We start from the raw sequence: 27911 nt of genomic DNA, 5'->3' as shown, positions 1-27911 counted from the left end.
TCCAGGAAGAAAAAGAACTTCTTTTTCCAATTATTCCAACAAAAATCCCAGGACTGAGTCTTGTGGGACAGCCTTGGATCCCAAGCCCATCCCTAAACCCATGCCTCGGGGATGGAGGATGGGATACACATGGTCCCCCTCCCCCAAGTCCCAGCATGAGAGAGGGTGAGGTTATGGAGTCACTCAGGTAAAGTGCAGGGGCTGAGAGCCGAGGAGGAGTGTTTCCAAAGGAAATCAGGGAGCCTGCTCCCAGAAAGCGGGAATGGATGCTAAGCTGCCAAAACAATCAAGTCGCCCAAAAAGATTCTTTAAAAATTTTTAAGTTCTTAAGGTCAGTATTTATTTCTATTTTAAAATGCTCAAGAGACTTTTAAAAGGCCCAAAGATATTCCAGTTTAATATAAATTCAGACTGAGGTGGTGTCTGTTTCTCCCTTGCTGATGCCTCAATTTGATCCTGGTTAATTACACACTTGGATAATTCTTCTAGTCGGGCAATGGTGATTTCCTCTGACTCCCGGCATCTTCCATAAAAGTCCATCAGTCCAGGAATGATAGAAAATGCAATACCAGAAACAAGCACGACGTGTTTGCAGATCCTACTTGAACATCCTTCCTGTCTTATTTTCTGAAAGCAGGTCCTCTGATTATCAATTTGGGAAGCTGAGATAATGACGAGTCTCATCTGGTATTAAACACAGCTCTCCTCTACAGAAACCAGCAAACACCCCTTCAAGATAAAACACATTCTCCCAAGGAAGGCAATATGAGGGGACTATAGATGAAACTAGACCTGATCAAGGTGAACTTTTGTGGAAAGAAGAGGTGTTCCTGAGGGGGGTGTGGGTGGGGTGTGCTACTATTGGGTATAGCTTGAAAATGTCATTTTAAATTTGTGTTTTTAGAGAGCAATCCTTAAGCAATGCTATTTGCAATTACAAATATCTAAAACAAAATAAAGTGAATTATGTAGATGATTTTTAAAAGACAAATCAAAATTGAATGTTTCATTCATGTATTGACAGTGGTGTGCACCACAGTGATGTAGTTTACTTATGCATAATTTAAGTTGATCCTCTTTCTAAGTTATTTTTGAGTTTTCTTTGCAACGTTTACTTTTTTCTCAGCCAGTGACATCTTCATTATCTATGAATACCTGTCTCCCTGTCTAGTTCCATCACCAGGAGTGACTGCTCCAGCTTCTCATAGGGAAGATGCAGGTGTCCTCACCCTGCCCTTCCTCCCTCATCCCCACCGCCTTCAACTCCCACCTGCTGCCAACTTCATCTCTTGTATCTTCTTCCAGATCAGATCCACTGGGAGATCCCACCTCTCCTTTGGTTGGGTTTCTCTAGTTTTTTTAGCATAAACCTTCAAATATCATTAAAAAGTACATAGGAGGCACAATTTCCAAATTCCAGATAGTGTGAAAATAATTTTTCCTGCCCCTTCATTCAAGAGCCAGATTGACTGCACTTTAAAAACTTCCCAATTCAAAATCATTTTCCCTCAAAATTCTGATGCCATTACTCCATTTGTTCTCCAGCTTAGACTGGATCTGATGCCAGTCTAATTCTTATACCTTTGTAAGCACCCTAATCATTATTGCCATTGTTTGTTGTTTAACTTTTGGAATTTTCTTCTTATCCTGGGTGCTCAGAAATTTCATGAAGATGGGTCTAAGTGTGAAAGAGTCGATTTTTTCCTATTTCTTATGGGCCTTCTCATTCTGCAAATAAAGTCTTCCCGTAACTCTGTAGTTTTCTTCATACTGATTTTTCCTCCCTAGTCCTTTCTCCCCTTCAGAGGTTCCTATTAGTGGATGTCTCACTAACAGAACCGATTATCTTCTTTTGCTCTGATTTTGTTCTCTCATATTTCATACCTCTTCCTCTTCTTCATCTTTTTGTTTTCTAGATTTTCTTTAGACTTTTTTTTTAGCAACCATAGGTTTAATCTCTAAGTAACTCTTGTCTTCTAGTCCCCGGAGACAGCATGTTCTTATGGCTGATGGCTGCAATAGACTGCTCCCTATGCTGCTGAGGGTGCTGTTTGGATGTGTTTCCCTTCCGCTTCTCTAGCAGCTCACTGGGACCTCTGCTTTCCTCAGGCACCTGGTCTTCTTGCAAATGAAGGTAGAGGCAGCATCTGAATGTGCCACATCCACTCTGGAACTTTCCTGGGGACCCTCCCCACCCAGGAAGTCAGAAAACGAGGCCTTACTATGTAAGTGAGCAGCACCCTATTATCATTGGTGACCATCTGTAATGGTGTTTGTAACTGCTTAACTGTATGATGGCTTAAAGGGTTTTTCTCATGCTCCTGCTGACCAGGGTTGGGCTGGAGAAGAGGGAGGCTTGGATGGTCCGCCCAGCTCCCTTGTGGTGCTGGTGCTGCGTGCAGGGATCACGCTCAGTGCCCTCCTCCTGACCTCAGTGCCCTCCTCTTGACCCCTTGCGGTTTCCTCGTATCCTTTCGTTGGAGGAGCATTAGTTCAATGGCATTAAGTACATTCACGTTGTTGTGCAACCATCACCACCATCCATCTCCAGAAATTTTCCATTTATCCTAAATAGAAAGTCTCTTCCCATTAAATACTAACTCCCAATTTTCCCCTCTCTCTAAACTATACACTTAAAGTGGTTTAAATGGTTTTAAAAGTTAATGAAAATAAATAAATTTTAATACATAGATAACTAAGATACTTTTAGTGAGAGTTGGGAGAAAAAAACAGCAAAGACTTCAAAGTTGGTACTTTTCTTACAGAAAAGAAAACAAATAATGTAGTAAGTCTAAAGAAATAAAATAGATCATCAATGGCATGACTGGGAACAAGAGAGCATCAGAAAAGAACAGGAATATTTTAAAAAGAAGCTAGTATAGTATCTTGAAAAAATTTTTTTTAAATAATTTCTCAGGGAGCATTTTCGAAGGAAAATAAATTCCTATACAACTACACATTTTGAAGTAAATCTTCAAAACACCAAAGATAAGATAAAGATCTTAAAGGCAACCAGAACTGGAAATAATTAACTAAAGCTAGAATTTTATATCCAGTGAAACTATTTATCTTGAGCCAAGTATAATAAAGAACATTATGATAAATAAAAACTAAGAAGGCTTACCACCAAGAGACCCCACTTTTTTTCCAGTGTTTGCAGTGACTTTTTTTCGTGTTTACATTTTACTTTTACTTTTCATGGGGGTATAATTGATTTACAATATTGTGTTAGTTTCAGGTGTACAGCAAAGTGATTCAGATGTTTATGTATATATTCTTTTTCAGACTCTTTTCCATTCTAGGTTATTACAAGCTAGTGAATATATTTCCCTGTGCTGTACAGTAAATCCTTGTTGTTTATCTGTTTTATATATGGCAGTATCTATCTGTTAATCCCATACTCCTAATTTACCCCTCCCCCCTACTTCCCCTTTGGTAATCATAAGTTTGTGTTCTATGTCTCTGAGTCTGTTTCTGTTTTGTAGACAGATTCTTTTGTATTATTTTTTAGATTCCACACATTTGTGATATCCTATGATATTTGCCTTTTTCTTTCTGACTTACTTCACTTTGTATGATAATCTCTACATCCATCCAAGTTGCTGCAAATGGCAATATTTCATTCTTTTCTATGGCTGGATAATATTCCATTTTATACACACACACACACACACACACACACACACACCTCACATCTTCTTTATCCAGTCATCTGTTGATGGACATTTAGGTTGCTTCCACGTCTTGGCTAATGTAAATAGTGCTGCTATGAACGTTGAAGTGCATGTATCTTTTCAACTTAGAGTTTTTGTCTTTTCTGGATATATGCCCAGGAGTAGGACTGCTGAATCATATAAGAGACTTCCACTTTTGAAGAAACTTTTAAAGGCTGCACCTCAAGAAAGAAGAAAAATTATATCCAAAAGAATGCCTGGACTATAGAAAGAAAAGAAGAGCTTTTTTTTTTTAATGAAAACATACATAAATTTAAACAAACACTGAGTATACAAAAAATCTAATTTGTGGGGTTAAAATAAATCGAGATAAAACTAAAATTCAAGATAAGAATCTCATATAACAAGGAGCATTCTAAAGGCACTATATTTTTCAGGTAAAAGACAAGGCTATTGATTATCTTTAGAATTTGTTTAGTCAGGTGCACATGCTTTAAAAAAGAAAAAGATTTCAAAGGAAACCACTACAAAAGGAGAAATCCTCCTGAATGAGCAGGGGGGGGTTGAAGATGGGGAGAAGGAGAAATAAACCGAACCAATAAACGCTGAAGACGGTCGGAGCAGCACCTGCTGCTACTGAAAACCAACACCGTATTGTCTCCCTCCTACTTCAGAAAGGTGTTGTTTTTTTTAAACAAAGTTGATAATGTTCCATAAAACTTAACTACAAACTTTTTTGTCAGCAAGTCTTTGGATCTGAATCTCCGGGGCCTTCTTTGTGTTGTTTAAGGTGACTTGGCCTTATCCCGTCCACTGAAATATCTCTGAACAGACTCTGGGCCGTGCAGGGGCAAGAAACAGTAAATGAATATTCCAGTAGCAGGAAAGCCCTCCCCTCCCCGTCATTTCATAGCTTTCTCTTTAGGATACACTTTTGCAGGCAGTTTTCCTGATTGACCCAGGCAGGTAAAGGAGCAGAAGGCAGGGAAATTCCCAGATGCCTCCCAGATTGAGTAAGAACAGCGACCACCCACATCACAGCAGCAAACAACCCCTGGCCCCGGGCTGAGCCTGGAAAGCCCGGAGGAGGAGCCGGGAAGCGAACGGAGGAGGAGCTGCAGGCGGACAGGGGCTCCTTCCGCCCCTCCTGGTCCAAGCAGCGGTCAGCTCCCGGAGGGGGACCAAGCTCTGATGACTGCAGGCTCAAACGTGAACACAACTGGGTCTTAAACACCAAATGTGAGACCACTTTAATGACCACGTTTAGGAATCTGGAATCTGGCGCTGTTGTTAAAGGACCAGTATCCAAATGGGGAGATGAGGAGCCAACGAAACACGGTGGAAAGTAGTGATTGGAAACGAGAAACAGAACCATTTCCTGTTTACACTCTGAATGGTTTTAAATCCTTCAGTAAATATAAAGAGGCTTGGGATTATCTGCCTGACCCCATGTCAGGGTCATGAAGTGATTTCTAGCTGTGTGTATGCAGTTTGGCCACCAAGACTGAGCTGTGCAAATAGACAAATAGCCGTTGGTTTTTCTAAGTAAACAAAAGAAAGGGGTAAACTCTAAGTTTACCATGTACACATCTATCAAGGGGGAGAGGAGTGTGACATCTGATTTCCTACAGAAAAGGAAACCAAAGATGAGCAAACTCCCACAGCTATTCACAAATTGAGGAGAGGGAGGGCAGGGGAGACAGAAAATCGGGGAGGGTGGGGGAGTCCGGTGGAGGAGTCGCTTCCCCCAGAGACTTAGAAACTTCAGGGGGAAAAAAAGAGGTTGCCAGACTCTGACAGTAAGAGATGACTTCATGCTGCAAAACAAAAACGACAGCGTTTAAACAAACCATCAAGCTGACGTCTGTTTACCAGGATGAAAAATGAAAAGAACTTCTGTCTGATCTAGCCATAAAAGGACTGGTTTAGAAATACTGACGCACAGGAATGCGTAGCATCTTAAGCTGAAAAAAGTAAAGCTGCCTCCTCTTCCCAGCATCTTCAGTTCTGCCCTGCTGTTGCTTCTTATCAAGGAAATTCCTTTTTAGAACTCTAAATTTATCAAGTACACATCTATCAAAATTTATCAAATTTTACATCTGAAATGTGTGTAGTTTACTGTACAGGAACCATACCACAATAAAGATGTTTATATATATATTTTTTTTTTAAGGTACAAACTTCCAGTTTTAAGATAAATGGGTACCAGGGATATAATGTACCACATGTTAAATAGAATTAACACTGCTATATGTTTTATGTGAAGGCTACTGGGAAGTGGGTTCTGGGAATTCTCATCACAGCAAAAAAATTTTTTCTATTTCTTTAATTTTGTACCTGCGTGAGATGGTGGCTGTTCACTGGGCTTGCGGTAATCACTTCATGATGTATGTGGGTCATATCATTCTGCTGTGCGCCTTAGATGTATTCAGTGCTGTATGTTAATTATATCTCAATAAAACTGGAAGAAAAAATAGGATTAAAAAAAAAAAACCTCTAAGGTTACCAAGTTCATAAAAAGAATGAAAACAAAGAGATCAAATTCAAGAGGGTCTGTCCTCTGTCTGAAAAAGCCCCCTAGGTGTGATTACCTGTGCTTCTCAAACTGTGCTGAGCCCAGGAAGCACCTGGGGATCTTGAGAAAATGCAACTCTTGGTTCGGAGGTCTAGGGTGGGGCAAAGAGATTGTGTATCTAGCAAGCGCTCCGTGTTACCCATGCCACCGGTCCCAGAATCTGGGGGCAGGTGCACAGCTGGGGAAGCCAGAGTTCAGGCTCCCTGAGTTCCGTCAGTCACCCAGCAGAACTAACCACTCCCTCCACTGGGGTCCCCAGCACCAGGATGGCAAACTCTATCTTAGGATTTGTGGACCATTTAGTCTCTGTTGAGACCACTCAACTCTACCTTTGCAGCATAGACAGTGTGGAAACCAGTAAGTGTGGCTGTGTTTCAATAAAACTTTATTTATAAAAACAGATGGCAGACCAGATTTGCCCCTCCAGGTATAATTTGTCAAACCCTGTCCAATACTCTGAACATAATTCTGTCTCATCTCTGTGACCTTTTATTACACAAGCCTGTTGACACATCTCTAAGGACTAGGCCAGTGAGGAGCCCTCCACTCTAAATTCCCACAGCGGGGCCACGCCTCGCTCATCCCAGCAGCTCTGCACCTGTCAGCGCAGCCTTGCGGGGCAGGACTGTGCAGTGGGCAAAGGGGGGCTCCCCGGCCACTTCTGCTGTGGGTCTGCTAAGTCATAATAAAGCCTGCCTCTCAGAGAGGAAGAGAGAGAGGGAGGGAGGGAGAAAGAGAGAGAGAAAGAAAGAAAGAAAAAGGAAGGAAGGACGGGAAGGAGGGAGGGAGGAAAAATCTTGTTCCATGCCTCACATAATTCTGTAAAGCCCAAAGACCAGTTATAGATGCTTGAAGACAATCTTGGTGGGTAAAAACGTTCTCAGTCTATGAGGGTTATTTTCACTTTACATTGAACAGAAAGAAATCCTAACAAGGAGTTTTTGCACTTGGGATATAGAGCAGAACATAATTAAATTGAGTCTTATTGGAACCTTGTGGCCATAAGATAAATAACTTTTGTTTAATTCCTTGTGTATCAACACACCACGCATATCAACAAAGGGAGACCACATCCTTCCTGCACAAAATTTTTGTTTGTAGTTGATTCTCTTTAATCAGCATTGAGGAAAACATGACAATACCTGTCCATTGAATTGAGGACATGAGTGAGAGAGTGGGTGAGGGTGGGGGGGAGAGGAGGCGGGGCCAAAGGAAGCAAGTGTGAGGGACAGGGCAGGGAGGGGCCCTGGGGAGCACGTGCCCCTCTGAACAGGCCCTGGGCTGCTCTGGAAGGACGTGCAGGGTCCAGGCAAGGTCTTGGGCTGCTCACAGGACAATGGTAGCTGTGGGCTTCTCCTTGGAGGGGGAGCGAGGCACTGAATTCTCCCCTAGTAGCTTCCTCTCTGACCCTTCCTCATCCTAGGGGGAAAAAAACAGGAGGAAAATCAATTCTTGGGAGGAAAAGGATGGGGCAGTTAGCTCCATAGAACCAGGTACAAGGCAAAAGAGGGAAGCAGGGGAGGAAAAGGTGATGGGGAAAGGGAGCTAGACAAGATTTAGGACAAAAAAGAGGGGAAGTGGGGAAATGAGAGTAAAGGAGCTCAGGGGGAAGCAGAGGGCAGAAGGTAACCCAGGACAGAGTGTTGGGGTCATGTTCTCACAGTCCCCAGACAGCAAAGGGCAGAGCCGAGCATGGGAAAAAAGTGGAGTGAGGTGGAGCATGACCACTGCAAAGCAGTGTTCCTGGCCATGATGTCCCACCCTGTCCCTGGAGCCTCACCCACCAGACCCAGTCTTTCCCTAATGCCCCCCCCCCAACAGCTCACCAGGGCCCGGGAGCTCTGGCCACACAAGCTTCGAAGACCCATGACCAAGGAAGCCAAGGATACAATGACCTGCAGGACACAGATGGCCAGGAGCAGAGCACGGATTCCCAGGAAGAAGTTCTGAAGATAAAGGGAGAAAAAGATTACAGTTGGGAGTCTGCTCCTCTGATTTTGTTACTCTCACCTTGTCACCCCAGCAGGTATCAGACTCTATCCAACTAACTACTTCCCACCAAAGCAGATGGCATTTTCCAACTATGGGGCCAGCCACAGATTCCACTCCATTTGCTGGTCTGCAGTGTGACCTAACCACCCCGCTAGGGAGAGGTGGGGGTTCTATTGCTTCACCCCTAGATTCCGGAGGGGCCTGAGAATGCTTTGATCAATAAAATACAGTGCAAATGACCCTATGCCAATGACGGAGTAGCCCTTAACTGGCCTGGAAGCTTCCATTTCCTACTTCTTGAAATGCTGACTGGGATACTCCCTTTGGGACCTAGTTGCTGGGCTACGAGAAGCCCAAGCCACTTGGAGAAGTCATTGTAGGCTCCTTGGCTGAGAGCCTCAGCTGAGGTCCCTGCCACATGGGTGTGCAGTCTTGGCAGTCCAGCCCAATCGAGCTCTTGGATGACTTCACCCCCAATTGACATCTGACTGCAACTGCATGAAAAAATCCAAGTGAGGACTCCCCACGTGAGCCTAATCAGCCCACAGGATGAGAGAAATAATAATAAACTGTGGTGCTAAGCCACTACATTGTGGAGTGGTGTGTTACGCAGCAGTGGGTAACTGAAACAGCCACACTAGAAAAGACAGAAGGATGGTTCATGACATCCTCTCTTCGACGTCTCCCCTTTGCTTGTCATCCCCTGTGATTCAGGGAAATTTCATGAAGACCTGAACAATGTCTTTAGTGTAAGTTAAAACCTCCTGAACCAAAGACCTAGGATGAGGTCCAAGCTCAAAGAGCCGACATCTCTGCCCTCCGGTGCCCCAGCTCCCCAGTTCACAGCTGTGATGCGTCCCTGGAAGGCTGGACTCTCCTTTCTCACCATCAGCATTTGCATGTAGTTTCTGCAGCGATCCTCCTCCCACAGTGTATAGGAACTGCCTCGCCTCCTCTGAAGATACGCAGCGGTGGTGGTGACAGGGACTAAAGAATGACACACAGAGCTGATGTCGAAGAAGCCATCAGGTTGCCAGATTAAGCTATTCACACAGAGGACAACAGCAGCCATGGCCGTGGCAATGCCAGCCAGGATGAGCAGGCCTGATACGCAGCCCTAGAAGAGACAGGTGCAGGATACAGACTCCCTCTTTCCGGTCTCCTCTTCCCCCAGCTTTTGGGCCCAGGAAACCTTCCCTACTCCTCCAGGAAAGATCCCAGGATATTTGAAACCAAAGGGGAGAAGACAGAAAAAAAGGGCAGAAAAACTGATACATAGGAGGGGGCAGAAGACAAGGTGAGGGGCGGAGGATGCCTAAGACTCACTGAAAGTTTGCCCTGGTGCTTCTCATGAGCAATGGCCCCAGCTCCTGCTGCAATGGCCTAGGAAGAGAAGACACCAGAAAAATCTGCAGTTTAGTCTCCTGAAATATCCCCCATCACCCTTCTCCCCAAAGACCCCAGAATACCCAATTTGAAGCAGGATCCAAGGGCAGGCAGAGAATCCTAGCAAGTGGACTGGACTCCAGTTACAACTGCTCCACACTTCCCAGCCTCGCCTCAAGAGGAAAATGGCGCGTGGAAGGATTTTGCCCATGCCCTAAGGCAGCTTCTTCATGGCAAAGGGCCTCTGGGCTCTGGGTCTTTGGTCTCTTCCCCAAATCCCTGACCCAGATCCAAAGGAACTTTCTTTTTTTGTCCATAACCACTTGCCTCCCACTGAGCTCACAACCCCGTCCTTACTCACCACAGACCCTGCCCAGAAGGCACAGCCTGAGGCACGCAGCTCAGTCCAGGGCCCCAAGTAGAGAAGGGCTCCGAGAGCACAGCTCACAGCCCCCAGCAGCACCTGGGCCACCTGTAAGACACGGGCAACGCCAGACCCCCTTCCCATGAGTCCACGCCCCCGGGACCAGCCGCCCAGCTCCCACCCACGCAGCCTTCCTCCCCTTTCCTCTGCTTTGACTTCTCCGCAGCTCTGGCTCTGGAAGTTCCCTTAACATCCACAAAGCAGCACGTCCTGGGTCTGACTTCCCAGGCTTTTATCCTTCATTGTTTTCCTCAGTACCACACTTTGTCATCCCACCTGGTGATTCCTGCTTTATTTTCCCTCAATTTCCCTTGCGAAGCCCATCATCCTGCCCAGGAGGGGCCACAAAGTCCTCCTTCGAGAACAGAGTGTGGTTAGCTGAGAGCCAACAGGGGTCAGCGCCTTCAGGGTCCCCTCATCTTTCAAGTTGAGGGCACACTCTTTAGGGATGGCCGCCCAGCCAATGATTAGACAAGGCGGGGTTACGAGGACCATTTCCACCTAACATGGAACTCCTGTAATGAGCAGTCTTTGCTCCCAAGCTCCCCACTGGGCTGGCACAGACCCTGTCTGCAACATGAGCTGATGTCTCCCTTGCCCAAACCTGCCCTTGCTCTTTTCCCTTCATGGGTGTTACACCCCAGTAAACGTTCTGTACCCCCCAGCAACAACTCATCCACTTGCTGCAGGATCCAGCTATCACAGCCTTTTAGACATCACCACCTACGTGTCCTGCCGGCCTCTCAGATCCATCACATCCCCACCCCCACCCCCACCCCCAGTGTCTCCCTTCCTGACTTCCAGAGCTCCAATCTTCTGGTCACCCACACTCCAAACCTCAGCATCTTCTCAGACTCCTCTCCTCCATTGTAGCCCCACTGCATTCACTCCCAAGTCATGGAGACCTGCATCCACAAAGGATGGGCTCCTCTCTTTCCTCATCATTTCTGCTCTGACCTTGCAGGAGCAGAACCTCTATACTTCTTACCTGGACACCTCCTGGCTGTGAGGCAGCCGAAAGCTCAGGTTCCTGCTCAGAATCCATCCACAGCCTTCCCACCATCGAAGGTGATTCGGGACAGGCTCCTCACCCTGTCACTCAGGCTCTCAGCACTATGGCGCTGAGCTAGGTCTGCATTTCCGGCCTCATCAGCCAGGAGTCTCATTCTCTTTACTCCAACAGAACTTGCCTGTGCTTTCTGGCTTCGTTGCCCTTGTTCCTGCCATTCTTTTAACCTGGGATTCCTCTTTTTCCATCTTCCACCTCTGTCTAAACACATTTCTTCATTCAAGATCCAGTTCAGATGCCAACCCCTACAGGATGCTGTCCTGCCTCCCAAGATGTCACCTGATCTGCCTCTAATTCTTGGTATTTGTGTGGTTGCCCGATCCCTTCTGAAGGGTGCTGGGCACTGTCGGGTCCTCGTCTAGGGATTCGCTCTGTAGTTTTCCCCCAAAGTGCCTACCGTATTGCTGGGCGTCTGCCGGTCCTCTGTCCACGCGGGTTCAATTAACCTGAATTGAACTCCAGGGAGTCTCCACTATCCCCCACCTCCGGCTGGGACTGCTCACGTTGCACCAAAGAAGAGGGCCATTATTCCTTTCCATCCCAAACTCTGTAGTGAAACTCCCAAAACCTTCTTTTCCCAAACAAGATGGGATATGAATAGTGGGTTTTCATGGGGTTTCAACCCACTTTCCTTTTTTGCATCCTGTTGAAGAAGGAGTGTTACCCTCCTCAGTGTCACCCTGCTAACTCCCCCTCCAGCCCGCTCTTACCCCTAGTGCCAGCTGGCCATGGCTTATCCTGGCCTTGGAAGGGCGGTGAGGAAGGCGCTCCTTCAGGGAATTCCCAGCTTTTAGCAGTTGTGCCAAAGCTGATTCCTGGTGGATGTGGATGTCGATGTGGGTGGGCTGGGACAGTGTGGAGGCCACATCGACCCCATTCACAGTCAGCATGTTTTGCGTCATCCTGTCTGCCGGGGAGATGTACGGAGGTGAAGTCTGCGAACTAGGTAGGGTAAAAAGGAATACATCGCCTGAGTGCAGGGAAAGAAAACAGTCTCCTTGTCAAGGGTCTTCCCAGTGCAGGTGTCCATGTCACAGTGCCCTTAACCTGGGATGCAAATCTGAATCACCACACATATTCTTGGACATACCCCTAAAATGGTCAGATACAGTTTGTCTGGGTCTTGGGATTGACAAAGATAAGAATCTGAATTATTTCAGCAACTTAGTATATATATTTACGCATAATATTTTCATTTGATTTAGAAAAATCAGAAGATTAAAAAAAGGTGTACCTTTAAAACCCTCTCTCCTATCTTTGTCTCTCAGCTAGCTAGTTACCTTCCAGGTGGAAAAATACTATCATTTTCTTACATATCCTACAATGACTTTTTTGCAACATAAAAACACGTAAAAATATTCTTTTTCTCCCTTCTTTCCCACAAATGGCAGGATGCTACACACACAGCTTCTGCGCAATGATTTGTTCACAAAACCCAGTTTTAAAAATAATCCTGCATAGGAAATTATATTCAATATCCTGTAATAAAGCATAATGGACATGAATATGAAATATATACACATATATATAACTGAATCACTTTGCTGTACACCAGAAAGTAACACAACATTGTGAAAGTTTTTTAAATATAAAATAAATAAAAAGAAGAAAAGAATCCTACATCGCTCCATAAAATGTCTCCTTGCTCATTTGTATGGCTGTATAGTATTCCATTGTGCAACTGCATCATAATTTTTTTAAACAGTCCCTTACTGATAGACATTTGTGTTTTTCTTACAAACAGTATGGTATGGTATCAGCAGGTCAGTAGGATTATACATTTGTCATTTTAATAAATATTACCCTCCGTGGAGCTACATCATGCAATTCACATACAGAAGCAAGTTCCAAGAGTCTCCACTGCCCCTCCCCATGGCTAGCAGAAGGCGTCAGCAAACTGAAATCTTTTTTAAATGTATATAAGGAAAATCACATTCCGTTGTAGATTTTAATCCTTTTTATGCAATAAAATACCCCCTTTTAATTGTGTGTCTCAAGGCATTTTAACAAATGTGAAAATTTGTACAACCATAACTACAATCAAGATACAGAACATGTCTGCGTTGCAAAAAGTTCCCTAGTGTCCTCTCCCCAGTAGACTCTCCCCAAGCCCTGCTCCCAGGTAACCAACAATCAGCTTTCTGTGACTATTCTAGTAGCGTTAGTTCTCTTATGAATGAGATTGGTCATCTTTTTTTCCCCTTCTTTTGTGAGCTTTCCATTCATGTCCTATGACCTGCCTGTTTTACTTTGTTTTGTTTTGGTCTTTATAGGAGTTCTTTGTGTATTTGAAAATTACCATCTGTCACTTGAGTTCCAAATACTGCTTTACAGTTTATGATTTATCCTTTGACTTTGCTCGTATTTTCATTTTATCAAAGTTTTCAATCATTTTTTATGATTTCTGGGTCTTCTAACATACTTAAAAAGGACTTTCCCATCTCAAAGTTATAAAATAATTCTTCTATGTTTTCTTCTAAGTGTTTTTATGTTTTCAGTTTTCACATTTAAATGTTGATCCATCTGGAATTTATCTTGTAAGTAAGTTGTAAAGAATGGATCCAAGTTAGTTTTATTTTGTATTTTTCAGATGGCTGACTTCTGAAGACTATGTTCTGTTTATCATCTTTCTCCCACTGACTAAAATGCTCCCCTGAGCAAAAATGCAATTCCCATAGGAATCCAAGTCTATTTTAGTCTTTATATTCTGCCCACTGGTGGGTCTGATGATCCATCATCACCATAATTTTAATTGTGAGTATAGAGTTTAATATTTAGTTGAGCTGTTTCATGACCCCACCCCATGTTACTTTTTTCTTTCATGGTTGTTTTTGCTTAACTGCTTCTCCTTATACACTTTAGAATCAACTTTCCCAGGTCCAAAAGAAATCCTCTACAGGTGATTCTCATGGACATCCTACTTACGTGTCGCTGTTTAAATCGTAATATTATTAATAACAGTTCTAATAACATCAGCAACAACAGTAAGCTTAAAGTCTTCCCACTTGTAACCTATGCACTCTTCAGAGCAGTTTCACCCTCTCACCTGCCTGGTCTCCTTTGAGCTATAAACGACAGATGTTTGACAATTCTGCAGATGCGCAAAGCAGTTCATATTTGTTCGCAGACACACAAGGAAGTCCAGCCTGGATTCTAACCAGATCTTCCTTAGGGCCCAAGAGTCACCATCACGCTGCAGCCATGAATGTGCCTTGGGCTCCAGCTCCCTCTGAACACCCTGGGTACCACCGCTACCCCCACCCACCCACCCTGGACTCCAGTCCCCAGATTATCCTAGCTTCCTGCTCTTCCTCCGAGCCAGGCCAGCCCTGTGAAGATTCCCCACCCTGACTCCATGCTGTGGGCTCTTTCTTGGTGCCCTGGATACTACCTCTGCCTGACTCCTCTCAGTGACTCTAAAGCTGGGAAGAGAGGGCCAGCATCCCTGCTAAACCCTGGGCCCTCCACCTCCACCTTTACTAGCAAAGGATCTCTCATCGCAAAAGCACCTGAGCCTCAGCCACCCAACCCTCAATAAAGGCATGAAGCACTGGTGAGGGTGAGGGAGAGCCAGGTTGACATGGCTGGGCACGGGACCCCCACCCTCCCCAGCCATCCTTCTAGGATCACACCCTCTATCCAGTGCGTCCCTCCCTCCCAAGTAAGTCCTCTGGGAACCAGGAATGGGGGGAGAATGACATCCTGTGAGACAGGATGGGGACTTTGGGGACTGGTCTTGGAGACTCCTTGAGAGAAAGGGAGAGGGGTCCTGCAGTGAGAGTCTCTTGGGAGGGAATCACCTGGGCTGTCAGGGCCCTGCTCACCTGCCGTCACCAGTGCTGAGCAGAGCAGAGCTAGGCGGAGCTGCCCCAGAGCTGAGGAACCTGCCAGTGGTGGGGAGCCGAAGGAAGCGGTGGAGGGATGAGGCCCTGACCTTCAGCATCTTGACTTCCCAGAAAATAGCTGGGCCAAAGGGGCCCCTCTAGGGGGATTCCGTCTTGGGTAGATAATGAGGCTGGCTGGAGAAGACAGCGCCCCCATACACACATACACACTGGCACACTCATACCCACTCAGACAGCACACACTCGCAGCACGGAGTTCAGAAAGCCCTTGCTGGGCGGGATAGGGAGAGGACACGCTCATAGGGTTCCTCCAGGCCGGTCAGCTCCATGGTCTCCAAGCCACCCACTTCACCCTGACACTCTCCAGGGCATCGGAGCCCAGTGACCCCCCCGGCAGCTGGAAAACCCTGGAGGGACCCTTTGCACCAGCTGTGTGCTGGGAAGTTGCCTCATCTTTCTCTTCCTGCCACTCCACCAGCCCCCTCCCCTTTCTGCCCTGTTCTCAGCACCACCCCCTCCCCAGCCCTCCCCAGCCCTCCCCATCACAAGGCACACTGGGACTCAGCACACTCGACTGCCAGCCCAGCCACTGGTCCCTGAGGAGAGCAGGTGAGGCAGGCCCTCGGCCCAGGGGCCCTTTCCCAGAGACCCTTCTCACAGGACCCCTCCCCAGAGGATTCCCCACCCTGATCCCACAAGGGCCCCCCAAAACTTGCTTAGGAAGAAGGGAGGGAGGGAGGGAGGAACCAACCACCATGGAGAGGCTGTGCCTTCAGGGTGGTGACAGAAGCAGAGGCCAGGTACAACTCTGTCCCTGTTCAATGCCAAGTCATTCTGGCTTTTGACCTCCATCTCCACCCATGACACGGTCTTTTATAGGGTTGAGGGGGTGCGGGATGCTGTGTGAACTGGCAGTGCAGGGCTGAGTAGCCATGGGTGGAGAGGGAGGTACTTAGGGGCTGGGGTGGGGGCAGTCGCTAGGCCCACCTGGGAAGCAGCTGTCTCAATAGAAGGTCAACAGGCAGCCAGGACTCAGTTCTGTCCAGCAGCCTGAGGGCTCTGGGGAGAAGGGGCGGGCAGAGGACCCAAGGTCGGGCCCATGGCTGCACGAGCAGGCTGGGAGCAGAAAGCCGAGGGGTGTGGATTACGGGTGCTGCTTGGTCCAGACCCCCCCACCCAGCCGTGGGAGGAGGTTAGGGAGACAGAGCAGATCTGGGATGAAGAGGGAGGCTCCAGTGGGCTCAGTGGTGGCCACAGCCTCAGGGGGCTCAGGGATTTCTCACATGACACATCTCAAGTCCAGGATGCAGCTCTGTGACCAGGGCCTCCGCCAGTTTCCAGCTCCAGGAAAATCTGTAAAAACCTTCTGCGGACTTTTTGGCCCTGACACTCCCTTCCTCCCTCCCAGACGGATGTCCACAGGCATGGAGACAGTAGACAGTGGGGAGGTGGCCCCTGAGGCTCCTCAGCCCACATGCATCCGGGTGCACATCCACCAGGAGTCCGCACTGGCCAAGCTCCTGCTGAGCAGCTGCTCCCTGCTGCAGCCCCTCGTCCCTGCGCCCCGCCCAGCCTCCCGGCCCTTGAGCAGCCACCGGCTGCTGGTGGCCTCCTGGGTGAGTAGGGCTGCCTGCCTCAGGGCGTGGAGGGGCTCGCAGGCTCCCAGGACCAGGAGAGGAAGACCCCTCCTCTTGTGGTGCCCAATCTGTGCCAGCCTCTCTCTGAACAAGCCCCTGGGCCAGTTTTATCTTCTTACTAGAATCAAGTTCTGGCTTTTCCCTCGCTTACTGGCCTTCTCAGTAAAAGCTGTGAGTCGGGTAGGCTGAGGGCTAAGGGGCTGTGAAGGAGCCACTGACCATTTAAAGTCCCAGCTGGCGGGGCCCTGAGTCCATCCTCTCCCCTGGGCCAGATTCAGTATGGGCTGGCTCTCCCCTCCCCTCCACAGCCCTCCCTTCCCATCCTCTCCCATCTCTTCTCCTTCCCTCTCCTCTCCTTCTCCCTCCCTGCCTCTTACCCTCTACTCTCTCTCTTTCTCTGTCTCAGGGTTCTAAACTGTTAATACTCAGAGTGGCAGGTCCTCAAAGCTACCCTGAGCCTTAGGCGCAGAGGGCTGCTCCGGGACCCAGGAACCTGGGATCCGGGTTCTTAGGTTTTTCATGCCTCAGGCAGCGCAGATCACGCTGGGAATACTGAGTGGGGTCCTGGGAGGATTCCTCTACATCTTCTACAACTCCGCCATGCGTGCATCAGGAGCTGCCATCTGGACAGGGGCTGTGGTGAGTGGGGCCGGAGGATGGTGGGCAGGTGGGCCTCCCGTCAGCGGTGACAGACCGCCACCCTCAACCCCATCAGAATGCAGACTGTTAACAATGGAAAAGACTCCAAGCTCTCCAGGCCAACACCCTGCTTCTACAGACAAGAAACGCACCAAGCTAAGGGCAGGGGTGGCCACGGTCCCTGGTCAGCTGTCCTGGTTCCCTACCCCGAGCTCCTCCCATCACTTCTACCACCTTCAACAGCAAATATCAGCTAAGGATTTAGGACCTGGCTCACCTCCAGACTCTTGCATTGAGATGGGGGAAGCAGAACGTGCTAGAGGGTGTATACACTGCAAGGAAGGCTCAGCTCCCTGGAGGCTTCCCATTGCCCTCTGCACACAGCGGGAATCCAGGAGGAATCCATAACACAGCAGTGCTTATGTCAAGAGATGGGTGTGTGCAATCCGCAGTGGGAACTCGGGGGTGGGGGTGGGGGGTCCTGGTAGGATGGGGGCAGGGCCCTTTGGCATACCCACAGAATAACAGCCAAACACATATTTATTGAGAGGGCAGTCAAAAGTAATCATCTTCATCCACCCAACGGCAGAAACACTGAGACGAGTTACAGATGCGCCACCTTGAATTGGGGCACCTCTTTCCCCTGGGAGCGGCCAGGCTTCCTGCTCCATGAGCCCAGCAGGCTGGGTGGCTGGGCGCCACGGGGTGCCTACCCCCGAGGCAGGGAGACTCATCCCATACTGAGAGCTTCTCCAGCAACTTGGACTTCCACCTCACCACCCTGGAGCTTTCAGAAAGCACTTGGTGTTGCTTCAAAAGGGAGGTTTTGGAGAAGGGAAGGAGGGCTCACCCCTTGTTTGACCATAAGCACTTTTCAATGTCACTAAAACAGAGGGTCCTGCAGCCTCGGGGTTGAAGTCAGGCCTCAACACCCTCACCGTTATCTTACACACAGCAGAGCTCAGCTCACAATCTCGGGTCCACATGGAATGTTCTGGGGAAGGGCCAGCCCGATGGTTGGCTCTAACCGTGGGGGCCACGGTGGGAAAGGGAAGCAGGCAGCTGGAGGGGCTGGCGTTTCCCGCACCACCCCCGCTCCTGCTTCCATCTCTCCCCAGGCTGTGCTGGCTGGAGCTGTCGCCTTCATTTATGAGAAAAGAGGTGGCATCTACTGGGTGAGTTCAGGGAAGGGCAGGGGTTGACACCACGCCCAGAAGCTGGAAGCCATCCCAAGCCTCCTGCCCTGTCACCTGCCAGGTCCTGGGGGCTCCTCCCATCTTTGCCCGGGGCTGGGCTCCAGAAGGCCGAATCACCTGGCTCTCTCTCTGCCTCCTCTCCTCCCCAGGCCCTGCTGAGGACCCTGCTCGCCCTGGGAGCTTTCTCCACGGCCATGGCCGCCATCATCACTGGGGCTAGCGGTTTCCATAAGTACTCCTTTTATTTTTATGACAGTATCTGTGATACCTCCCCATCCTGGGGGCCCACCCGGCCCCCCGGCTCTCCAAATCCAGATGTCGGAAGGCTACGGCTCTGCATCTCCTACTTGGACATGCTGAAGGTAGCAGAGCCGGGGACCAGCTCAGCAGGAGACAGTGGGCAGGGAGGCCAAGATTGTGGGCGACAGAGAGGCTGACCATCAAAAACAGTGTGACCTGTTGGACACCAGTTGTGACCACCGTTACTACAGATGGGGCACGGAACAGAGCGGAAGCAGTTCCTGAGGTTGTGGGTGGGACAGATTAGTGGAAATAGAAACACTGAAATCACCGTGAATGAGCTGATGTTGCAAATGTGTGAGGTGCTGCAAAGGTGTGGAATGCACCCTTGGTCCTCTCAAGTCTTGGGCTTGTCAGGGAACCAAATCACAGCCCAAGCCCATCACTGTTCAGGTGAGGACACTGAGGCCCGATGAGAAGGTCTTCTGGCTGCTCTCTGAAGGCTACATCCACTGACCCACCTCCACACCGGGCTCCTTCCTCAGAGATGCATGGGCTGGAGGGTTACCTTGTATCACTGAGGACCGTGGAGACAGAGCACAGATGGCAACTGTCGCTCTGGTGCCTACAGCTTTGATTCTCTGTCCCCAGGCCCTGGCCAGAAGCCTTCAGGGCCTGCTATTAGGTGTCTGGGTTCTGCTCCTTTTGGCGTCTCTGGTCCCCCTGTGTCTGTACTGCTGGAAAAGACGCCGACCTAAGGAGGTGAGTCCCTAAACTGTGTGTCTGTGTATTTGGGGCAGCGGGGCTGTCCAGAGGAGACAGGAATGGAGAGTGGATGTTTTGGGGAAGAGAAAAGGGTGGTTACAGTGAGTCTCAAGGGGGCATCAATCCTGTCTTTCTACCCAGGAGTGGCCCAGCCCAGAGAGTCCCTGTCCCTGACCAAGTGGCACCCAGTCCAAAGACCCTGGGAAGCCAGGGAAGTCCATATCCGGGGTGGGACCTTGCTCTTTGCATCAGATACCAGGAGGCTGATGTTGGATCTGATTGGTTGCAGAACTAAGCTGCTCTTGGGGGACAGAATTCACTCTTTCTCTCCTTCTTGGGTTGTCTCACCCCTCCTTTTAGAAAAGAGACCTTCCCTTAGAAGAAACTGCTGGGAGCCAGTGAAATCTAGCCCTGCCTCTCTGGAGGACTTCTGCTTGGAGCTCTGCCTGGGCCAGGTGACCCTGCATCTGCCTTCTGGAAGAAGAACCAGACGGAGAAGATGCTCCCCACTCGCCCCAGTTGGCCGTCCCCCACAGCCACACTCCACCCTGCTCCTGCACCCATCACAGCTGCTGTGGCCCGACACCTTCACCATCCTGCCTGCTTCATGTCCCCTCCTGAGCAGTGATGAAAATAAACTCTCTGTTGTTGCTCCCAGCTTCTCGCTTAGGGAATTTCTCTTGGCTGGAGGGAGGCAGTGGACAATGAGCCAACAGCAAACCTACAAAGCTCCTCCAACTCCCCACCTCCTGTCTGGGTCTAGAGTTGCTGGCCCTGAAAACAGTCTCCCTTTGAGGGCTGGTCCTGGGACTGTAGGTCCAAATGCCTGGGGACACAGGATGAAAGGAACTGAGACTCTGAGCCCTGCCCCCTACAATTCAGATTTAAAAGGGTGAATACTTGACAATTTGAGAGTTGCATTTTTTATTTTGACTGTTTGGAAATATTAAGAAGTAAATAACAGCTTTGCTGTACACCTGAAACTACACTGTAAATCAACTACACTTCAAAAAAATTAAATTTAAAAAAATAAGTAGATAACATAACACCAAGATGCAATCGTTTCAGGAATCCATTTTTAAAGGTAGGACATCCAACAATATGATGAAATATAAACTCTGAATAATTGTCCCATGAAGAAAAATAACTAAAACTTCTGGATAAAATATGACTCATATAGTTTTAAATTCATGGCTAAACTGAACAGGTCATAACAGAAGTAGGAGCATGAATTCAGACGGCTGCGCTTTGAAACCAGCATCTGCCTGTTTGGAGTCCCCCAACCACCCACCCATTCGGTTCTCCACTTGAAGGACCCACAGGACTCAGAATAGAGTTGTACTCATGGCTAAGTTTGATTACATTACAGCAAAAAGATACACAGGAGTACCACCAAGGCGGAAAGATGTATCAGGTAGACTCCGGAAGAATCCAGGTGCAGGCTTCCTACATTCTCCCACTGGTGAGGGGCCACACAGGAACACACGTGCAGTGTTTCTGCCCAGGGAGCCTGTTTAAGACTCCAAGCCCAGGGTTTTTATTGGGCTGGTCACATAAGCACTCTCTCCACCTGCACTACAACAGTTCAGGAAAAAGAGAAGTAGGTATCCATCTGAAATCACATTGTTTGTACAAATAGTCTAGGGGAGCTGATACCATGGAATTTGGGCTCCAGGTACACAAAACAATCTTATCGGCATAGGAACATTCCAAAAGCCAAATTCTGAGACAAGAGCCAAGGGCCAGCCCTGCAAGCAGGGCCCTGTAAGGAATAGCCCCTTATGTTAACTAACCCACACTCTGCCCTCAGGGCCATCTGCCAAATTCTTATAATCCAAAACTGTACTTCATGACTATACTGAAGACAGACAACAGATCCTAGAGCCACTTAAACTGAGGAATCAAAGTAAAGATCCCTGTATAAATCTGCAGTTTCGGGGGGAGGGTATAGCTCAGTGGTGGAGTGCATGCTTAGCATGCACAAGGTCCTGGGTTCAATCCCCAGTACCTCCATTAATAAATAAAACAAAATTAAAACAAAAACCTAATTACCTCCCCACTAAAAAAATCTGCAATTTTGAGAAACAGCTGGAAAAAATTCCACCCCATCAAAGTATATGACAAGCAAATTCTTGGTGAAAAGAATGAAATGAAGGCTCAAGAAGACAAGCTGACTTCAACAGAGAGTTGTGGATTGAATTCCCACTGCTTAGGCGATCCAAAAGCCCTGCGAAAAGAACTTAAAGTCTTCAAGATGCTATAATCCCAGACACCTGTCAGGAACAAATGCAAGGATTAACAGACACACATTACTATATATAAAAGAGATAAACAACAAGGCCCTACTGTATAACACAGGAGCTATATTCAATTTCTTGTAATAACATATAATAGAAAAGAATCTGAAAAGGAAAAATATGTATATATACACACATGTATTACTGAATCACTTTGCTGTACACCTGAAACTAACATTGTAAATCAACTACACTTCAATAAAAAAAATTGTTTTTAAAGAAACAAATGCAAATTCTGTCTGAAGAAATTCACCTTCACCTCAGGCCTCAAAAAAAATTTCTAAAAGCACTGTTTCACAATAAAAAAAATTTTTCAAGAAACCTGAAATTCAGTGTAAATTACAAACATCAAATCTGGAACACAAATCCTTCAGTTATTGCCATTTTTAGACATAGGATATAAAATTACCATGTTTAATGTATTTAAAGAACTTTTTAAAGGGAATTAAAAGTATCGGCAAAAATAAGGGATTATCAGAAAATGATCTTTGGGATTTTTTTTTTAAATCCCAAAAAGAACTTCTAGAAATGAAAACTATGTAATTAGAATAAAACCCTAGGAAACAAAGACACAGCTGCAGAGAGAAGTAGTAAACTAGAAGACCTGAGCGCAAATCTCAGCCCTGCAACTCAGAAGCTCCCGAATGTGGGGTCAGATACAGATGCCTCCTGAGACATAGTCCTTTCAGTTGTAAAATGTGGACCGTTATATCTAAAATCCTTGGCTGATGGGAGGGTTGAATGATAAATATAAATATAAGAGTGTCTAAAAATTGGACACTTTACAGTTCAAATTAGTCAAACAAATGTGGATTACTAATGACAGAACTTGGGAAAAGAGAAGGTACTCACAGATCCCCAAGCCCTCTCTCCTCCCTTCAAATGAGGTAAAACAGAGTTCCTAAGTGGAAATATTAGGGAAACCAGAGCTATGTAAATCATTATTGGATTTGAAATGTACACACACAGTGGAAGGTATGGTCTTCCACGCATAGGGAGCGCCCTTCAGCAGAGACTAATACTGTTCCCCAGTTTTCATTCTTCCTTTATTCCTCGTAATCGGCCCTCTGGATATTAACTGGGCATATAACTTCTCTGAATGCAGACTAGATTTCTCAACCTTCTTTCCAGCAAAGTATGATCAAGTGACTTCTAAGCAACTAGATTTAAGAGGAAGTAGTGTGTGCACCTCTTGGGCAGCAAGCACCCTTTAAGAAAGAGGTTGTGTCCTCTTTTATGATGCTTGGAATGCAGGTGTGATAGCTGGACCCAGAACAAGCCATCTGGGGCCATGAGGTTATTTAGGAATAGAGTCCATTCATTGAATAGAAAAAGCATGACTGGAGGCATAACATACTAATCCTGGGCTGCCTGTCTAGATGTTTATATGAGAAGAAAACAGGTTATTTTACATATTCTATCACTTAGAGCCAGACATTCTAATTAATACATTTTTCCCTCAAAAAGAACAGTTGTCACTTTGTGGATAAAATCTATCATTTGAGGAATGAGTATCACCCAGAGCAGAAGCTGGAAAGCACAAATTGATTATAGCTAATTGAAAGCTGGTTATATATTTTTCAATAAGAAGCATTGTTTAAGGCAACATGGATAAAATGAGAGTCAGAGAAGAAAAACTGGTGTGTGATCAACCAGCATCAGGTCAATAATGATAAGGAGACACATTTGGGATTATTTGCCCATCCCTATCTCAGCATCTCAAAATCCTTTCCAGATTTGTGTATTCATCTTCCCCTTCAAAACAGAAACCTGTTTGAAGTCTGTGGCTTTAGCTTTCAAATAAACAAATTGCTTTTGAATTTTTTTAAACAAAAAGCAGAGCTGGCAAGATATCTGATTCCCTACAGAAAATCAAAGATCTGGGACTCTTCTGAAGCTGTTCAGAAGGAGGGAGGGTAGCCAAGGGAGACAGAAGCTGAGGAGGAGCCCTGGGGTGACTTGTGAAGGGGTCAGGCAGAGCAAAGTGGTTTGTTCTCAGAGACTCAGATCTGTCAGATGCAATAAACAAAGGAGGTTGCCACATTCTGACAGTAAAAGACCACTTCTGAGCAGAAGGGCAAACTGAGTTGACATTCACTCATATGAATAAAGAATGGAAAGAATTTACATCCACTCAAGCTGTAAAAGGACTAGTTTGGAAACACTTTTAGAAATCCATACCATCTTAAGCTGGAAGAAGAAAGTAACCTACTAGGGTCTTTACCTCAGTTTTACTCTGCAAATATTTCTTACAACAATATGTTTTTTAAACTTAGTGATTAACAAGCTCAAAAACAGAATTAAAACAAGAATGAACTTAAATTCAAGTGCCTGCTTCCAAAAGAGAAAAAAAAAATATGATATCACTCATACATGGATCATAAAAAAAAAAAAAGAAAAGAAAAAAAGAGGAAACTAATGAACTCATCTACGAAACAGAAACAGACTCACAGACATAATAAACAATCTTATGGTTACTGGGGGAAAGAGGGTGGGAAGGGATAAATTTGGGAGTTTGAGATTTGCAAATGTTAACCACTATATAGGTTAAAAAACAGATTTCTTTTGTACAGCACAGGGAACTATATTCAATATCTCATAATAACCTTTCATGAAAAAGAATATTAAAAAGAATATGTGTATATATATGCATGACTGGGACATTATGCTGGACACCAGAAATTGACACATTGTAACTGACTTCAATTCAAAAAACAAAAACAAATGCCTGCTTCCGTATCTGAATTTCCCCTGACAAGCCCACTTGATGTGATTAACCCTGCCACCTAGTGGCTATAAAAAATTTTCTTCAGGAGAAACTAGAAAAAAAATTTTTCACACAATTCTTTGAAAAGTATGAATGCACTACTGAATAAATATCTACTAATACCTCCTATGTGGCAGGCACCGTGGGGACTGGAAAGGAACTATGAATCATGGGACAGTCCTCTGCCTTGCCTAGCCCAGGTGAGAAGTAAGTGCCAAGAAGTCATGACATCTTCCCCCTCTCCAACAGGCATGCCCCTACCACCTGCTCAGCTTGAGGCAATTGGTTAGAATCATGCCACTGCATCCCACAAAATCCAGAATTAGAGGGCAGATGGGAGGTTTCCTGCTGCTCCACTGTCTCCAGCCAGTGTCCCACCTGTCCCAGCCAGTGTCTCCCCTGTCCCACTTCATCTGCTCTAGGGACACACAGTTCAGGAACCAGATACCCCAGTTCTGAGCTGGAGTCAGACCCTGTCACAGCCCACCCTACATGAGCATCCACAGAAATATTAGCTCGGTCCGGCCCCCAGCCCTGCCCCGGCAGGACACAGGTCTGCTGATCCCTTGGAAAGACCTTCCACTCTCGCAAGAATAGTGGGGAAACAACCCGTGAAAAATATCTTCTTGGAAACCTGGGCGGAGAACCCTAGAAGTGGCCTCTTCTTCCCCCACCCAACAAAGTCTGGGGTCGCAGAGGAATCTGCCTGCCCCACAGCGGAAGCAATGTGACCCAGAGCCCAATGTAGATGCCCTGAAAGCAAAGCTCCAAGCCCCCAGCACAATCTGGCCACCTTCAGCACAAAAGATAAGAAAGGATTTCTTAAACAGGACACCAAAAGCACCAGTCATAAAAGAAAAGAACAATACATTTAACTGCATTAAAATTAGAAATTTCTGTCCCTCAAAAAGTGAATAAAGAAAGTGAAATGATAAGCCACATAACATGATAAAATACTGGTCGGCACGTGTGATTAACAAAGGGCCAGTACCCAGAATGTAGCAAATTGAATCACATGAAATTGCCATTTTTGTAGCTCAAAAATGGTCAAGTATCAGAAATTTCTAATTGTTCAATCTAACATAAAGAATTCTGGCAAATCATTAAGGCAGGCAACCCAATAGAAAAAAAAGCCAAAGATTTGAGCAGATGCCCTACACAAGAGGGAATCCAAACGGTCAATCAGTATAGGAAATGTGCTCAACCTTATCAACATTCGGGTGAAAGTAAATGAAAGCCACAATAAGGTAGCACGAGCTAATCCATCACATTTGGCAAAAAATGTAAAAGTCTGACGATACTAACCATTAGCGAGGATGTGGCGCAATGGAAACTCTCATACGCTGTTGGCAGGGAAGGAAACTGGTACAACAGATTTGTAAAACAGGCATGAACCAGTAAGACTGAGACATAGGTTCATGGCTCCTTCACTACATGCCAAGTTATACACTCAGGTGCACACGTTCACTAGCTCATATGTACAAAAAGTCTTACAGAAACATTGTTCATAATATCCCCAAACTGGAAACAAGCCTAACAATCCATCCTCAGCAGGACTGATATATAAATGGTTGCAAACTCCCAGAGTAGAGCAGTGAACAACCCACAACCACATGAAATTGAGCAAAATGTGCAAGACACAAATACCTTCGGTAAGTTTTCGTCGTCATTCTAAGTGAAGTAGGCCGGAAAGAGAAAGCAAAATGCCATATGATATCACTTATAGGTAGAATCTAAAAAATAAAAGATAAAAAAGTAAGGACACAAATGAACTACTTATTATTTATAACTTAGATGATTGATTTCTTGAATATGTGTAAGCACATTTGACTGTCCTTTATGATTGGATTACCACATTCTGTTGCTTCTTATTTTGTGGTTGGCTTTATTCCTTTGATAACTATAAAAGTTTAAAAAGCTAAAGCTCTAACCTGTTCTTAGAAACAGTGATTAGTACGTATACGTAAACTAAAAAAATACCTGTAGTATATTGTATATGTTTATTTACATGCAATACAATGTATATGTGCAGTCAAACTGTAATAAGTCTACCTAATAAAACTGAAAAGGAAAAAAAATACCTTCAGTAAAATTTCTATTTATATATAATTCAAAACAGGCAAAACCAATCTATTATATTTTAAGGGTGCACACATAGATGGCAAAACACTAGTCTAAATAAAAGCAAAGAAATGATTTATACAAATAATTCAATATACGTTCAAACTGACATTCTTTAAATGTATGTTTAACATTTATTTGATATTGTCAAGAGAAATGTTAATAAAAATGTTTATTCTCTCTTTTAAAAAAAAGGAAGAAAAAAGAAATGATTTGTACAAAAGTCATTATATAGGTTATTACATGTGGAGTGAGGGGGAAAGGGAGGGGTCATTATTTTATTAGGGGATTGGGAGTGCCTCTGAGGCAATGAGCCATTTCTTGATTTAGAGTTATACAAGTGTGCTTTATAATTAATCACATTGTTACCAAGGCAAGGCTATTGCCCCAGAATCATATCTCTGCCCCTCCCTCAAATGGAAATCAATTTCTCTTCTCTAAGTTTCAAGAGGAAGCTGCAAAGAGGAAAAACAGAAAGAAAAAAAAAAGCAAGAACAGGTTATAACCAACTAGGCCCAAGATGGTGGAAGTTTTAACTTCTAATAGACTTTGAGCCTCACTATATGCTCATTGTAATACACTAGCTTGTTAAATGACACACTCACCAGTGCCTTGACAGTTGACAATTGCCATGACAACAACCAGAAAAGCCCATACAAGGACTGAAAAGGAGAGCTGCATCAGTTCCAGGTCCAAACGACACCCCTGTTCTCGGATAACTCATAAATATTTCTCCCACTCTTTCCCATTCTCTCCCTTTTACCTCGACCCTCCTATATATTTTCTGTATCCACTGGAATTGCATTGAGAAGTTGATCTGTGGACTAGGTTCTCGCTTCTCCATTCTTTGGCCATTGACTAAAGCTAGTGCTGTTCCAGTCTCAGCGTCAGTTTCCTTAGCTACTGATGGTGCAAAACTGATGGGAAAAGGAACCTCACTAGCCCAGAGATCCAGCCCCAGGCTGGGACCCTGGCGGAGGTCCAGTCAACCAATCCAGTAACAGTGCAGTCATATTTGAACGTTTAACATTCATTGGTATATATACTTCACAATTAAAAAGAAAAATAAGGGGCTCAAAATTCAGCCAAGTTCAAAGCTCTTTAGACAAATCTTAAAGACAACAGGAATGCAAACTTCATTGACGTGGCGTAGTGACCTGGGTGGGAGTTCACAGATTAAAATCTGACTTGAAAATTAGAAATGATACGACCCAAAGCTAAGAGGAAAGCTAAATGACCACCTCCTTCAAGTTATAAAGTCCCTAGTTCAGCCGATAAGGAAAG

The 27911-nt window shown here is 45.9% G+C and overlaps 2 protein-coding genes across 3 annotated transcripts; one reads left to right on the top strand and one right to left on the bottom strand.

The window, feature by feature from the left end:
* Positions 1 to 6617: 6617 nt before the first annotated feature.
* On the bottom strand, positions 6618 to 15055 carry TMEM176B (transmembrane protein 176B). Of its 2 annotated transcripts, none has more exons than XM_031455665.2 (7): positions 14945 to 15055; positions 11831 to 12062; positions 9989 to 10099; positions 9568 to 9624; positions 9128 to 9358; positions 8076 to 8195; positions 6618 to 7668 (listed from the first exon to the last, which is right to left on the bottom strand). In XM_031455665.2, the coding sequence occupies exons 2-7, from the start codon at positions 12020 to 12022 to the stop codon at positions 7576 to 7578; spliced, it is 804 nt and encodes a 267-aa protein (XP_031311525.2). In that variant the 5' UTR covers positions 12023 to 12062; positions 14945 to 15055; the 3' UTR covers positions 6618 to 7575. The 2 variants fall into 2 exon arrangements, with proteins under 2 accessions (XP_031311525.2, XP_064343281.1); XM_064487211.1 differs by having other exon boundaries at positions 11831 to 12027; positions 14945 to 15000.
* A 420-nt stretch (positions 15056 to 15475) lies between these two features.
* On the top strand, positions 15476 to 20099 carry TMEM176A (transmembrane protein 176A). Its single transcript, XM_010999555.3, has 7 exons — positions 15476 to 15574; positions 16374 to 16581; positions 17131 to 17241; positions 18360 to 18416; positions 18587 to 18799; positions 19329 to 19439; positions 19803 to 20099. The coding sequence occupies exons 2-7, from the start codon at positions 16378 to 16380 to the stop codon at positions 19842 to 19844; spliced, it is 738 nt and encodes a 245-aa protein (XP_010997857.3). The 5' UTR covers positions 15476 to 15574; positions 16374 to 16377; the 3' UTR covers positions 19845 to 20099.
* The last annotated feature ends 7812 nt before the right edge of the window (positions 20100 to 27911 follow it).

This window comes from Camelus dromedarius, chromosome 7 (assembly GCF_036321535.1).
Source record: "Camelus dromedarius isolate mCamDro1 chromosome 7, mCamDro1.pat, whole genome shotgun sequence".
Classification (NCBI taxonomy): Eukaryota; Metazoa; Chordata; class Mammalia; order Artiodactyla; family Camelidae; genus Camelus; species Camelus dromedarius.
This window is presented reverse-complemented; position numbering and strand designations above follow the sequence as displayed.